This window comes from Sander lucioperca, chromosome 4 (assembly GCF_008315115.2).
Source record: "Sander lucioperca isolate FBNREF2018 chromosome 4, SLUC_FBN_1.2, whole genome shotgun sequence".
NCBI classification, from domain to species: Eukaryota; Metazoa; Chordata; class Actinopteri; order Perciformes; family Percidae; genus Sander; species Sander lucioperca.
Genome location: NC_050176.1, coordinates 34,478,112 through 34,492,710, shown reverse-complemented (window position 1 = coordinate 34,492,710; position 14,599 = coordinate 34,478,112). Strand labels below are relative to the sequence as shown.

At 41.8% G+C, this 14,599-nt stretch overlaps 1 protein-coding gene across 1 annotated transcript in view; it reads right to left on the bottom strand.

The window, feature by feature from the left end:
• Positions 1-14,599, bottom strand: part of fam160a1a (family with sequence similarity 160 member A1a) — a 31,491-nt gene that overhangs the window by 3,967 nt on the left and 12,925 nt on the right. Inside the window, exons 3-12 of the mRNA XM_031276780.2 lie at positions 13,606-13,826; positions 8,476-9,156; positions 6,471-6,629; positions 6,257-6,343; positions 5,096-5,263; positions 4,101-4,180; positions 3,688-3,890; positions 1,625-2,608; positions 1,352-1,530; positions 891-1,011 (exon numbers count right to left, since the gene is read on the bottom strand). Coding sequence (XP_031132640.1) covers positions 891-1,011; positions 1,352-1,530; positions 1,625-2,608; positions 3,688-3,890; positions 4,101-4,180; positions 5,096-5,263; positions 6,257-6,343; positions 6,471-6,629; positions 8,476-9,156; positions 13,606-13,713 — 2,770 coding nt within the window. The 5' untranslated portion in view covers positions 13,714-13,826. The remainder of the gene's footprint in view (positions 1-890; positions 1,012-1,351; positions 1,531-1,624; positions 2,609-3,687; positions 3,891-4,100; positions 4,181-5,095; positions 5,264-6,256; positions 6,344-6,470; positions 6,630-8,475; positions 9,157-13,605; positions 13,827-14,599) is intronic.

The following is a 14,599-nucleotide window of genomic DNA, read 5'->3' as shown; positions in this document are numbered from 1 at the left end:
TGGAATTTCAAAGCCAGACCAATGGCAGCTCCTTCGGAATACGATCTCATATTTTACGAAAATAGTTCACCGAAACGTGTTTCTGAAAACATTTTAAGCGAGAAATAGGCCATGCAGTTGCTTCTCAATCTTTTCATCAGATTTTTAGAGACTCTAGTCACGCTCATCCCGCTCGTCATTTCCGGGTTAGCACTCCACCAATCAGATTGGTCATTGAGTCTGACTGCCCGCCTTCCGATTCAACATGTAAAATCAGCCCAAATGAAGGCCAACGGCTCCTCCGACTGACGACGGCACGGAACACACCGAACAGACTCCAGTCACTGACCTCGCCATACTGTCCGACGGCCAATAATCGGGTTGGTGTGTCAGGGCCTTTAAAGGAACAGTTTGACATTTTGGGAAATATGAAGCCACCGCCAGTAGCCGGTTAAATTAGCCTAGTTTAGCATAAAGACAGGAAACAGGGGGGAAAAAAAGCTAGTCGACTCTGACCAAAGGTAAAACAAAAGCTGCGTACCATCACCTCTAAAGCTCACTAATTAACACATTATATTTAGTTGACTGTACAAAAAAATGACACTTGTTTTTTGTGCCACTGAATAAGCTTCATATTCACCGTACAGACATGAAAGGTATTAATCTTCTCATCTCATGCTCAGTAAGAAAGCAAATAAGCACATTTCCATAGCACATAAATGTCAAACTATTCTTTTAAATGTCAGCACATGTACTGGAATAAAACCCACTTGAATTTGAAATTGAATAAGAATGTTTTGAATAATTGATTTCCCATGCATAACTCCTACAGTTATAGATCTATGCACAAATACACATTCCAACCATAGCTGGCATAGAAACAAAAATCATAGATGTGGGTGCATCGTCACCTGCTGCCACGAATGAAGTCTCCCTGGCCAGCAGCCAGTGTTGGGCGGCAGTGATCAGCTCTGGGAAGTCTTTTCTGGTGGCGGCCTGCTCTTCTATCTGGTTCTTCACGATGGCCAGTACCTGAAGGGAAACATAGAAAAGAAACAGAGGATTACTGTACATTCACATCTGCAGTATTTACTCAAATTAAAGCTACATAGCCTGATTGTATTAATCAAGGATCCCTTCAGTTTTACATAAACACATGGAAAACTGTTTTTACTTCATCTTACTCAGGAGCAGCTGCACACCTGTGCTCACATAATTCATTGTATGAACTGCAATCTTTCAACATGTTGCAGTGATGCAACAAAACCCAAAATGTTCTTCCTTTCATCAACTTGAGGATACAGAAGCCTCAGGGGACGGAAAGGAAATCACTCCAGGCTGCACATGCGCACACACAACATATTTGTGTTACCTGGTAAAGAGAGCGAACAGTCGGCTGAAAGACCAGGTTAGTGTTGAGGAGGAAGGAGCGCAGGAGAGGCTGCGGGTAGGCCGCCAACTTGGCCAGGATGCCCGTCAACAACAAGTTGACATGAAGCGAGTTAGACGGCATGTTCTCCAGACGAGACAACAGCACACTGACAAATGGTCCTGCAGGGAGAAGAATCATAAACAATCTTTTAACTGCATGTACGTTTTGGGAAATAGTGAGGCAGCTGCAGAGCAAAGATTTCCCTTTACTTACCAGTAAAAGGTGCTGAATGGCTTCTACCTGCACTTCCACTGACAAACTTGGACCCAAATGGGGATTGCAGTTTCTCTGGCTCTGGTGTCTCAGCAGAGAAGGAGGTAAAATCCATCTCATCCTCCTCCTCTTCCTCCTCCTCTGCAGGTGTGACAGGCGTCTTCAAGTCTGCATTAGGTTTTTTAACTGCTTCAGTGTCCAAAGTACGAATGAGCTCCTCATACTGAGCCAAGAGGTCATCACCCGACTCAGCAGTTGTGGTGATTTGGAGATGGGAATTAAAATCTAAAATCTTTGTGTCCAAGCTGTCTTTATCAGCCATCGCAGAGGCTGGGAGTGTTAGACTGAGTCCGTTCTGCAGGGCAACTTCTGCTGAGCCTGGTTGGGTTTCTTCTGATTCAGACCTGTTGGATTTGAGCCTGCCGCGTTCCACGTCTCTGCTGTCTTTCTTGGCAACAAGATTGTACACCATGACGTCATCCTGGAACTCATTTTCCTCAATATATGAGCCTTTTACCAACATGATGGCCGTTTTCCTCATCTCCTGGATGTGCTTTGGGAGCTCAGCAGGAGGCTGCTGTGCAGATTTACTCTCCACAGGAGCCTCGTCGGTCTGCACCGGGCACGCATCGTAACTGTCGTCCCACTCCAGCTCCATTTGGGTGATGGAGGGCGGCTCTGTATTCGGCGGTGGGCAGGGTCGAGGGCGTGGCGCTAGTGGCTGTGGAAGTCTCTTGAAAGCCATCTGAGTAAGCCCACTTTTTAGCCCCGGCTCCTCAAGGACACCGGGCTGGTATTTCTCAGGAGGGGGGTCCTCGCCGTCGTACCGGGCTGACCAAACCTGGCAGGCCCTTATGCAGCTGCTGATGCTCAGACGGGCATCGTAGAGGTAATGAAGATAACTGACATCCAGGTAGATTTCTGAGCCGATGGTGCAGGAGTTACCCAAGCCATCATCCTCTTCTAAGAAGCTATCATTTTCCTCTGGAAAAAAGAAACAGATAGGAAATGTTGATGAAAGCTGTCGTGCAGCACCTCAGAACAGCACTCACACAGAGCAGAAGTAATGAGTTTGTCATGTAGCTACAGGGGGTAAAGTGATGCAATACAGCGAAACAGCAGGAAATCTCCCTGTCTGATAAAATACTCATAATCATCCCATGTTCATGTCCCAGATAAATACAGATCAACACCTTGCTGTGCTCAAAACCATGTTTGCACAGATTTGGAAAATGCAATGTTAATAAATGATACTCTTTATTATCCCTTTTTTGGTTTTAGCACTCCAACTGCTGCAATGAATGACTTTTCATTTTCATTTTCAGTTTGTTATGACAGCACACCACTATTACTGAGGTTATAACATGCACTCACTCAAATGGGGTTATGAATAGTAAACTCTGCTGGATGAATTCTCCTTGAAGCTAATTTGAAAGCAGCAAAAAAAAAAAAACATCCATAAAAGCCAATTATAAATTTGAATGAAAAGCAGTCATTCATTTTGGCTCATCTATAGCACATACAGTCCTTGAAAAATGAAAAGTATTCCATGGTTTAAAAGAGCTTTATTAAAAACTTCCGAGCTTTTCTCTGTCTCATGCACAAGGACACCTCAGAAGTGAGGATGCCTTCTGAAAATGGGCCTAAAAAAGGACTGAAGGGTATTTATCCAACTCACTACGTCACCCTGCTTCCCTATGCCTTTCAGCTTCGATAACAATTAGCTGTACGCTATATAGTCCATTTACTCCTTAAAGGATATTTCTAGTTTATTACAATAGTGGTCTTCTTTAATGTAGTTTTGGCCATCATTCTCATCCTTTTTGCTTCCAAATATGAAGTGGTTTAGATACTCTGTCAAAACTGTTGGCTTGTTTACAACCTGTATTCCTGTTATGATCTTGTCTCATCGGACTTCATTATAGCAATGTCTCCCTGTTCTCAGATCTGAGCAATTACTTTGGTTACAATGTTATCATAACCCATTGAACTGATGTCCCAAACCGCAAAAATATGATCCAAACTGCAATAAATCGGACAGAATTTGGTCCTGTCCTACCTACCTGTGGTGCTGGTGTTGCTGGGCGTCTCTGCACCCTTGGAAAAGAGGATGGAGTCCAGCTGTCGGAGGGGTGGGGGACTGTGATCAGGAGAGCAGCACGACGGTGTTAGCGCCAGGATCTTGGCTGTTGACACAGAGTAGCAGTCCCTCTCCCCCACAACACGTCTCTGACTCAACATCATGTGATTACAGGGGATCAGGTACCTGGGGAGGCAGATAGCAACGGGTCTGATTAGGAAAACCACGGGTGGTCGTAGGAAGAGGGAGTATGGGGAGGGGGGGAGGGGGTGAGCAAACAGATGCTAACACAAGTCTGCATGGTGGGAGGTAAAAAGTAAAAGCTCATCATGCCTTAAACCAATTAGATGTACCATGCTTTATAACTGGAGAATAGTCTGTGTGTGTGCCACTCACCTCAATATGAGCTGTAGCATCACATCTTCACAGTATAAGCCAATGAGAGTGCGGAAAAGTGCCAGTGACACAGTGCCCAACTGAAGAGTTGAATGGAAAAACACAATTAAACACATTACAACAACTGAGGACTTTTATACTACTGCTGGAACATCAGTTGATTAGCCAAGAAACTGAAATTAATTATCCAACTATCCTGACAATTTATTAATTTAAGCAAAGCATTAAAGCAAAATTAACATTTACTGGTCCCAGCTTCTCAAATGTAAAAAATAATAAAAAATTGCTGCATTTTTCTATATTATGTATTTGTAAAGTGAATATATTTGGGGTTTGGACTGTTGGTCAGACAAAAAAAGCAATTTTAAGATGTCACCTCAGGCTCTGGGAAATGGTGATGGACATTAATTTTCACTAGACATTTTAAAGACTAAACAACTTAACTTCATAAATATGGCACTAGCATGAGTGTAAAATAAAAGCCAGGAGATTTTATCCTTAGTAAAAGTAACTTTTGCTTTAATTCTCCTAAAAAAAGGGTTGAGGGTTGGAAGTTTTTTGTAAAAAAGAATTATATTCTGTGTAGATTCGAAGAGCATGACTACATAAGAAGTGCCAATTTTTAAAGTTATTAAACATCAAAAAGGTAAACGCAAACAGCAAAATAGCTGAAATGTGGAATATTTGCATTTGAGTCAATGTTTAATTTGGCTCAAGGTGAAAAATGTCTTTTCTTATTTTTCACTGAGTTGCAGGTGTGCCAAAGCCGACTGTTAGCAAACACTGGAGGGAACTCATCGAGCCATTTACACAGTCAAACAGCAATGTAAAGAACACAGTACTTAGTCATCTCAATGGTTTGAAAAAGATGTTCCAACACATAGGACTGTTTTAAAGTGCTCATATCAGTTGCTTTGCTAACAGGGATATCTCACTGCAACTGAGCATCACCATGGCAACAAACTTGTTGGCAGTTTGCTTGGTTGGTCCTGTACCTGGAAAGGAGTGTTAATGCGGCTGACTAGAGTATCTAAAATGTGGACGCTGTCATGTCGGTGGAGGAGGATGAAGGAGAGGAAAGTCTGCAGCAGGGCCGGCTCAGACACAGTCCTCAGGAAGAGGTCAAGGTATGCTGTGGTGGTCATCACCTCTTCTAGGGTCAGCTTCACCGAGGAAGAAAGGAATCATTAGTCAGCAGTTAATTGGGTGTTGTGAGCAACAAATAAAAACATCATGCCAGAGAAGAATCTGTTGGAAATGTCTACAGTACAGAATATAGCATTATGTTATGAGGATATTCTTATCCAAATGTATTATAGTATTACATGATTTGTATACTATTGTATGTATACTACTTATTCTTCAGTTCTGCACAGAGCTAACGGAACATTATTAGGCTTTATTGTCCTAGAATTAGATGAGAAGCACTCTCATATCTGTATGGTAAACAGAAGGCTACAGCTAGAAGTAATTAGCTTAGCTTAGCACAAAGAAGGGAAACAGGGAGAAACAGCTAGTCTGGCTTTGTGCAAAGAAAAAAACTGACACCTCTGAAGTATACACCAATATACACGTTATATTGATGCTCTAATGAAGGCAACTAGGCCGTTAGCATGTTTGTTTGACATGGCTGGAATAATTTGGTGAAATTAAGATTCCTTACCTTTGGGTATTCAACACTGATGCGTTACATCACATCACATTTGTTTAACCCAACATATATTTTTTTACCTTTGGACAAAGCCAAGCTAGCCTTTTACTCCTGTTTCTGGTTTTTGTGCTAGGCTAAGCTAACAGTCTCCTGGCTGCAGCTTAATATTGAATGGACAGATATGATGGTGAAGGTATCCATCTTCTCATCTCTCTTGCTTTCCCAAAATGTTGAAATATTCCTTTAATTAAATATGTGCAGCTTGACTCCCCCTCCCCCCAAATTAATTACAGTCTCAAATTTCCCAATTATATCGGTCTTCCTATTATTTATGTCTCATGCAGCCACACATTGCATGTTTAGTGCTTCACATGATTTTCCCACCTTCTGTAATTTACTAAAACTCCATCCACAACAATAGGTTTAGTTACTGAGGAGCATGACTTTATACTTCCAAATGAGGCATTACATGGAGGTGAAGAGTAGTAGGAAGAAGAGTACCGACCTTGTGTAGAGCTGGTGCTAGGACAGGAACGAGGAATCCGTTGTAGATGTAGCTAACTAGCTGGTCTCTGATATCAGGGTGGGCCACCTAGGAACAGGCACAGGTTAGTCAAGACTGTAGTCAAGCAGAAGGCTGCAACTATTTAGCACGTGTGTGAATTCATTTTCCATGTGGCAGAGCCTCGTGTGTGTGCAGCCTCGTCACGCGTTTTCACCTGAATGACAGCATTACAGAACTCGAGCGAGTTGAGGAACTGGACGAGGGACGGCATCTGGAGCCAGTCCTCTTTGTGCAGGCAGTGCCACTCCTCATTGGGAACCTCCAGCTTGGTGGGAAGAGATGAGTACAGGCCGCTCAGCCCTGTGGCCAGAACCTGAGGGGACAGAGAGAGAGATGTCAACATTGAATAAGACCTTACAGTATTCTAGTTTTTGGATTATTACTGACTATTGGTTTACTTAACCACAGGCCAAAGTTTTTACTCATCCTGTAAAATGTGTTAACATCTTCTAAATAGATTGCCACAAAATTTTGTACACATTCATGGTTCCCACGTAATTTATTCTAATGACTTTTGTGATCCTCTGACTTTTCTTCAATTGCCACAGGTTTTGAGAGAAACATCTTGACAACTATGAGATGGATTGCCATGGAATAACAATAGGGATCCCCACAGGATTACATTGGTGATGAATTTTCTTTTAGCATCACTATCACGTTATCAAAACATAAGTTCCTCCTAATCTAATGACATTCCCTCAACTGTACTTTGTGTTTAGGGCTAATTAGCTAATTTTAGCATGCTAACACACTAAACTAACATGGTGAACATAGTAAACATTACAACTGCCATTGTGAGCATGTTAGCCTGCTGACATTAGCATTTAGCTCAAAGCACAGCAGAGCTGCTAGCTAGCATGGCTTAGCTTTGTTATAACATTTTCCATTTTATAAATTTACCAGTAACTACAGAGCTTTTGTCTTTACAGGAAGATGGATTTTAAGAGTTTGTCAAAGCAGTTAAGTTTGTTTTTAGAGCGCTTAAGAAGATGTTTATGATGCTAAACAATATCCCATTTTTATTTCTCTATAATGCTGTCCAGCTTTTAGCCCCCACAGAAAAACTACACTGTAAGAAAGATTAGGCCTTTAAAATGTTTTACCTGTACTGTAGAAAAACACCTAGCTGCTAGACACCTGGGTGCTGCTCACCTAGCATATACAGTCTAATGAAAAATAATCTTGCATAGTGATTACAGAGAGAATATTACGGGCTTCATTAAACATTGATGAGGCAGTGTATGGCACAAATGATCTATCTTTGGCTGTCAGTTTTACTTTCAGCTTGACACAACAAATTTATAACCTTTTTTTTACTGCTCACTACCATGCAGAAATGCTTTTGTAAATCATTAATTTGTTTCCATTTTGATACTATAATGCAGATGTAAGCACAGCACTGCAGCAGCCGACATGTCATGTCTGTTCCCCCTCCTCACATTAAGACAGTGTACATACATATAGATTTATACCTCCTACATGTCGGCTCTATAAATATTTGAGTAGCAAAGAGTTATTACCTATAACATTCCTAGAATAGCATGATATGGTAATTAGGTTACTAATTAATGCATTAATGTCAGCAGGCTTTCCACATAACACACAGACAGTAATATGATTTCTGTCATAGTCTAATTTAACTGTGAGATGAGTGCATAATTAGTGTTGCATTGATGTACAGTATACATCCTCTATAGGATTATCCTTGTAGCCTGCCAGTGGAACCAATTACATTCAGACTACAGTTGTTAAACTGGCATCGCATCAAAAGCTATTTCTCATTGCGATGTCTGCAGCTGTGGTTCAATGGCATTATTTACATGGGATTATCTTGCAACCATGCCATGATCTTATGAATGCCTGACATTAATAACATTCAATGAGATGGTTTAACCTTGCTTCAGGTGGCTTTATGAATTCATCTGCATATATTTTGCCTGATTATGATGCCCGGGGTCACTGAAAAGTCTGGGATTTTAGAGTGGCTGTCAGATAATAAGAGTGAACAATTCCTCATACAGAAAGGTTGAGTTAGTTAGGAAGTTAAAAAAAAAAACAGAGGGACTGAGTCTGGGGAGATTCACAGATACTAAAAACCACCAAGTGATTGAGAACAAGAGAAAAAGAGAAGGAAAGGTAATTCGTCACTTGGGACTGACCGGACAGAAGTAGGTATTCTCTGCGATGTGTTTGGCCACTCGGTTGTTCTCAGCAGACAACGACATAATGAGCAGCAATGCATCTCTGGCTTGCTGGCCCACTGTGCCCTCCCTGTGAATGAAGGGGATGAGCAGGGAGAAGATGAGGAAGTTGGTGGCTCCCTGATCCTCGCTGGTGTGGAAAAACAGCTCCAGAATTGAAGGGTCCTTTGCCAGAACGCAGCACAGCTGGTTGAGCAGCAGCACCAGCTCGCCTTCGACCTGTGGCGCCACGGTGCCCGAGCAGGACGACAGCAGCATCATGAGCGGCCGCAGAATGGGCTTGTGATGCAGCAGGGGCTGGTGCGCCTGGCCCACCAGCATCTCGTACATCTTTAGCTGCTCCAGCTTCATGTCGTCTGTGAACTCCCTGCGGAGACTCCACACAAAGAGGCGCTCCATCACGTTCTCCATCACTACAAACTCCAGGATGGGGCCCATGGCGCCGGCCTGACCGCTCCCCTCCTCTATCAGCAGGAACAGCATGTGCTCCACATAGTTCTGCACCGCGCTCGCCTCGTCTCCGGGGATGGGGCCGAAACGAGGACCGCCGCTAGAGCCAGCGCTGTGGTTGATCATACTCAGGGAGGGCAGCGTGGAACTGCTGCGCAGGGGGTCATGCTTTTCTAGGATCTTCACCACCTACAATAAGAGGCAAGTGGAATATTACTTACTAAACACACATTAGAACCATATATCATTTGATTTTAATGCAAGAACAGCTTTGCAGCAAACTTAATTAAAATAAAGAGATAAATCCAAAGCTTGTAGAAAGCTAAAAAAATAAAGCGTTACGAGATAAGGACGTTTATGGTGGAAGGTTTTAAATAAAGGGCAGAATATTTGTACCAACCACCTAATAAAGCCTTTGTCACTTTTATACTTTGTCAGCAAAGTATACAGGCTTTTCATTCTATTGATACACCTTCAACCAGATTTAACAAATTGGTCCCATCTCTTTGTGTGAAGATGTACAAATCAATAAATTCAGTCAATGATGATGACGCTGTTGGGAATGACACATTTACCAGGTGTATACATGGGTAAATACATTTTGTTGTGGTGGTCGACTCTTGAATTGGAGACGAGTGCTAGAAGACTCTAGACGCTAGACACTTAAACACATTAGACAAGTCTTTTTTAGTCTATATGACTGCATATGAACGCAGCAAATGATCAGCCTGCACTTTAAACTGTATTTCCTTTTGAAAAGAAGAAATAACAAAAACAGAATTATGTTTAGTAGGGGACGTATCTTTATTAGTGGGCCATCCAAATGAATTCTGTACATGAGAAACACTGCTACACACTGTTGACTGATGGCCACTACAAAGTGTAGATTGACAGAAACTCCATTAACAAAATACAAGGAAGAAGCAAATTGATCGCTGGGATTTAAAAAGTGCAAAAAGCACAGAACCAGTTTCCATTTATGTTGGCTAAGAGGATCTTAAGATTTACCACTCACATAACGTATATGTGCTATAATGTGGACACTTGACCTATGGTACAAGCCAGTGTTTCCTTTTATAGCAGTTTTTATCTTATTTGTATAGATGGCGCTTGTACACCATGTTAGATTAAAAGTGATATGTTGCAGGTAAAATCATTTCCTTCTTCCGGATAGGTTCATTATCAACAATAATGGGGTGTAAACAGAGCAGCAGCACAGTACAAATAAACTCGGTTTGGGTAGGACAGAGTGAACCAGCCCTTTGTGTATCCAGTCCCTCCCTTGTGTGTTGGCTACGTAGAAACCAGAGTACCAATAATGGAGCCAGTGTCCCCAGCCTGCCACTGCTGCCATGACAATAACTGGCTGTGCACAAGAGAGCTGGGCATGGCTGATGGAAACCAGAGAACAGAGTTTGTAATCCCTGTCTGAGCCCGATGGGGCCTGGCCCAGTGGCCTCATGGATCAGTTCAGGCTCTCCGGCTATTACTGTAGTGACAGGAAGGGGGCAGGTTTGAGAATCAGGGATTTTACTTACTGGACAAATGGAGGAGTCAGATTAATACAACATGTTTGGTTCCATGGGTCAGAATAACATTTCTGGTTCAGGTATCGGACCTTCAAAATAAAACCTGCTTTTAAAAAGTGTTTGATTGAACAATTTGTTTCATATTTAATCATTACAGGTCACAACTTGTGAGTGGGGATGAAATGAAAGGCACCATTTGCCCCCTCCTCATTACCACCAGTGTGGTGCCCTTGAGCAAGGCCCTTACTGCTCCAGTGGAGCTTCTCAGACTGGTACTGGAGAGTTTTAAGGTGTGTGTGTGTAAGTCTGTGAAACTCTTTTGAGTATGAGCAGTACTCTCAGTGAAACTTTTTTAAATAAAAAAAAGGTTTAAAAAAAAAAAAAAGCTCAGATTCAATCTTTACAGTACACTGATATACAGAACATTTAAAAAGTAAAAAACACAAGAAGCGTACCTTTCTACTTTTACATATAGCAATGCCAAATTTGCTGATGCAGGTGACTTTTCTTTAAGCTGCTGGAGCTTTAACATTAGTCAGTTCATACAGTACAGGCCTAGATGAGTGTTTCTTATGCATTATTAATACAAGATGACATATGCGGTGTCACATTCAGGCAATGCTCTGTATTGCCTGAATGTGACATTAACATTGCAATAAGAATCCCAAATGGATTGAAGGGATTAAACCATTAAATAAATTAAAAAAATGACACTTAAGATCTGTGCTTTTATTTCAGTTGAAAGATGCCCAGAATGTAACCAGCAGAGAGCAAATTCACCTGAGGGATGGCAGCAGGGACAAAGCTAATTTAACTGAAACTGTGAAGTCTAAAGATTTGGTGATGAACACTGCACACGTCACTAAACAGAGACACATTCATAAAAGTGACAGATTTATTAGGGGTCATGTGGCATTAACCATGAATGGAATGAGTCAGAAACTCTGGAGTATGGGCAGTTTGTTCCTTGTCATTATAGCTCGTCACCGCCTATAGTTAAACATTGTTGGCAGACTTTGCATGTCACAATAAGCACAATGTGAGGCCTGGATAGCGGCAGATAAGACAAAGCCAATGAACATTAACCTAATCTTCCAATAAGACAGGCAGTGCTTCTTAAGAGTGACAAGGCCAACATTACTTACAAGATGTTACTTGGATTTCAAGGTTTTCGGAACTGAAACCAAAGTCACTTATCGGGCTACAGATTAGTTTAGCATGGAAATAAGACTCTGCAGGAGTGAAACTGTGCTGCCAGTTTGCCTAAAGCAAACAAGCTTTAATCTGGGACAGGGCGTTCTCATTTTTTTCTGTTCACAGTCAGACTGGGACTAATGAAGGAATATACGAATCTGTGAAGAAGAAAAAATTACAGACCCCAGACATGACTTTATGCATGAGTCAAAAACAAACTACAATGGTGAGCCTACCATCATGGTCAGTGCCAAGTCTGTCACTGATCTGGACTGTTCTGTCAAGCCTGATAAACCTGGCGATCTACTGTAACAGATGTGTATTCAAAACAATAAGCTCATTTACAAGAGTACTTCCACATCAATCTGAACTCACCAACTACAGTAGCAGATACATTCAACATAATGTATGTCACTGGAGTAAGACATCTATTCCGCTGACAACTAATGACAAAAGAAAAGAAAGTTCCCCTCCAGACATGTTTTCAGACACCCTGTTTGAGTGTCTGAAAACATGTCTGTATTATGTTCGATACAGTAGTTTTCCCCTATAAAAAGGGGTGTCACCATTTTTCAACTCCACGATTCAATATGACTTTTAATTCTAAGGTTACGATTCAATTAAATTTTCAAATTAAACATTCTTGTCAGCATTGACGGCAATGCCACAATAAGATCCACTACATGGCAGAAGGGTACTTTAGAACAACAGTTTGAGTTTCTCAAAATTAACAAAGTGCAATTGAATGCACAATTAGTTTAACGAGGTGCACATGAACGCACCATGAAGTCCCATCGGAGCCCACATACTACCGGCAGTGACCATAGTGTCTGGAAAAGAGCAGCTACAGTCTACTGGTAAGCTAACGTTACCCTGTGTCTTTAGCTGCATGCCACCAGCTGGTAAGCTACGCTATGTATGATGTTTTTCTCTTCAGACGTGCGCAAATAGTGTAGGGTGGTGAGAGAAAACAATACTGGGGGGAATCACCGATCCTGCTTTTTGATGCAATGAAAAATGAAAGCTAATTTCGATCGATTTTCGATTTCAAATCGAAATCGTGACACCCCCATCAATTATTGTGTTAAAACTTCTTAAAATCACACCTACTTCTATTGCCTCTCCCGTAATATCAATAGAATTTTTTTTCATTTCAAAAGGTTTACCTACTGGACACAAGATGTCTCCTACTTCACTAAAAAGTTCATTCTCAGTGTCTGTGTACTGGAGGTTTCAAGTTTCTACATCACACTTTTGTGAGTTGTCCAATATGCAAGTTGTGATATTACAAAATCATGTTCATATGTGCACGTGTTAAACTTTCCTCCTTCAGCTGATGAATGTGAAAACAGCCTTCTGGTGTACAAACTCTGCACACATTCTACTTCTACCTCAGACAGTAGAAACTGACTGCAGTGCTGTGCCAGCAACACTTAACTGCAGTGCAAGTATGGCCAGTGGAATATTGGCAGTGGGAAGCCAACTGTCTGACTTTTGGCTCTTTGCAGCAGCATGTGTTCCTGTTCACCCCTGTGGGTCCTGGAAGCCTGCGAAATCTACTCCTCCCACTCTGAGATGAACAAGTTATACAGAATGACACTGGCCAGATACTGAGGGGTTAGACAAGTGTGTTGGTAGCTAAGTGTCAGCTGTTTTAATGTCTGCATAAGGGGTTGTCAGTGAGGGGTCTGACCCTACATTAAGCTAAATTCCAAATGTTTTATTACATTTGTAACCAGATAAGCTTGTAGGGATCAGTGGTGTTATATGGTCAGAAGTTGTGTGGTATAATGCAGATGTGTATGAGAGTGGTAGTGACCGTCTCGTCTAACTCGGGCAAAAAAAAGAGTCAGTAAGTGTATTTCCGGTAATGTCCTTTAAGGTGTGGGACTCTTGATTTAGTGCTGACGTTTACCTGAGCCCAGTGGTTCTTGAACACAATCATGCAGGTCTCTGGATCCACCCCTTTCAAGACCAGAGACTGCCCATCTTGGTTTCCATTGGCAACCATGGAGGCCATCATGGTGACCGGATCATACGTGGGTTAAACCATGTCATAGGCAGGAGACGGAGGACATTCCTGACTGCTTACTGGGTGCAACCATAACCACAGAATAAAGCGTAATCACAGAGGACCTGAGGATGCAGAAAAAAAAAAAAAAAAAAAAAAAAACACAAGCAGACATCATTATACACGGAAACACAAAAAGCTGCTTCATAAATAGCAGCACAGATGCACTGATATGACTGCATTTCTCTCCCTCTGCATGGCTAGACAGCAGCTATGACAGGCATGCAGGAAAGAGAACAGTAACAGGCATGCAGGAAAGAGAACAGTAACAGGCAAAGTCAGATAAGAGACACATCTTGCTCAGCTTTGGCTCAGAGAGTTGCCTGCCACACTCTGGACTTCAGACTGAGCTGTCAAATTGCTTTTGGACTACCTCAGATGCCCAAAATGGATTCCTGCAGGCCCGCTGACATCACTCTCATTACAGAAACATTTTTTCATCACAAGACGAACAACGACTGGGTGTTAACAACTCTGGCTAAATGTGGGGAGTTAGGGGGAAAAGGAACCATATTTAGGCAAGTCAGGTCTGCATTGCTCACATTGCTTGTTTGTATAAAAATATATATATATATATATATATATATATATATATATATATATATATATATATATTATTTTAGTTGAAAATAGCCTGAGGGCAGCTTTGCAGATCAGTTCCAACACTCACAGTGGCACCGTGGAACTTTGGAAGATGCCCACATTTTCCCCAGAAAGGAACTTTGTTGTTTCCTTTGTAGAAGACATTGCTGGAAAGATTGATTCTACTAAACAACACAGACGTTTTCTTTGACAGCACTGGGAACAGAACGAGGTTCAAACAGGATAATGTGAGAAG